Source organism: Theropithecus gelada, chromosome 1, assembly GCF_003255815.1.
Source record: "Theropithecus gelada isolate Dixy chromosome 1, Tgel_1.0, whole genome shotgun sequence".
Taxonomy (NCBI): domain Eukaryota; kingdom Metazoa; phylum Chordata; class Mammalia; order Primates; family Cercopithecidae; genus Theropithecus; species Theropithecus gelada.
In genome coordinates, this window is record NC_037668.1 from 19,163,015 (window position 1) to 19,164,227 (window position 1,213).

Here is a 1,213-nt window from a genome sequence, read left to right on the forward strand (position 1 = left end):
CCCAGCTCCTCCTAGAACTTCACTCTTATTCAGTTAAAGTTTGAGAGGGAGTAAGGGGCGGGTGATGGGCTGGGACAGATTTCTGGAAGCTGAGAAAGGGGCGGGTTTGACCCCCCAACTTTGCCCCGCTCTCATTGGCCCTCCCCCCTCCCCTTTCCCTGCCCCAATTGTCTCGGTGTCTGGGTCCTGGCCCTGGGAGGAGGGGACAGTGAGGATAGGAGTGGGGAGGGGGCTCAGGCTGAAAGCAGAGAGAGCCAGCTGCAGGAGCACGAAGAGAAGTACCATAACCTTCAGCCTTGACCCCAGACCTTGGTGCCCCAGAACCTGGGCTCTCCAAAGCAAGACCAGGGCCCCCACACTGTGCGCCAGAGTGCGGGGTGGGGAATGCCCACAGCCCAAGGGCCCCCAGGCTGAAGGCAGGAGACTGGGGCTGCTGGGGAAGTCGCCCAGGCTGAGGGGCCAGGCCTGGTAGGGCCATGGCGCTGCTGCTGCTGCTGCTGCTCCCAGGCTGCGGTAAGAGGCTGGGCCATGAGGGCCATAGGGAAAACCAGGGCAGAGGGACGGGGAAGAAAAAGAGGCAGGCATAGGGGTGGGAGAGTTGGGGGGAAAGGTTGGGGGAGCAGAGGGATGGAGGTGGCCGGAGTGGAGGTGGAGAAACCCTGAGGACAGCAGAGGAGAGGGGTAAGCCCTAGAGCCATGGGGGGCTCTAGGAGCCCAGGCTTTGGGGCGCAGTGGCCAGAAGGGGACCTGGGGTCCACGTGAGGCAAGTGGCTGAGCAGACTGTGGGGCATACAGAGGCAGGGCCCCAGAGGCTTCCGCACAGATGTCCCTGAGCCAACCGAGGCTGGCTCAGCCCCCTGCCCATGTGCCCCTCGGAGGCTCTGTCTGCCCGTCCGTCCACCCCGTCTGCCGGGGGTCCTGGCTCAGCCTCACAGGCTGAGTTATTGTATTGATGGGGGTGTGTGGGAAGGGGGCTGTGTATGTGGGTTCACAGCTCTGCTCGTGCATTTCTGGGCCTGTGCCATTAGTGTCTGTGGCCCTGTGCTTATGTATCTGTGACTTTGAGTCTGTAGGGACATCTACGTGTTACCTGTGTTTGGGGCCTCCTTGAGTGTGTGTCTGGGATGGAATCTGTCTGTATCTAGAAGACCTGGTGGCCAGTGAGGTTGTGATTTTTTTTTTTTTTTTTTTTTTTTTTTTTTTTTTTTTTTTT

The 1,213-nt window shown here is 59.6% G+C and overlaps 1 protein-coding gene across 1 annotated transcript in view; it reads left to right on the forward strand.

Annotated features, from left to right (window-relative positions):
- Positions 1-251: 251 nt before the first annotated feature.
- Positions 252-1,213, forward strand: part of LOC112605148 (immunoglobulin superfamily DCC subclass member 3-like) — a 2,743-nt gene continuing 1,781 nt past the window's right edge. Inside the window, exon 1 of the mRNA XM_025354783.1 lies at positions 252-513. Coding sequence (XP_025210568.1) covers positions 477-513 — 37 coding nt within the window. The 5' untranslated portion in view covers positions 252-476. The remainder of the gene's footprint in view (positions 514-1,213) is intronic.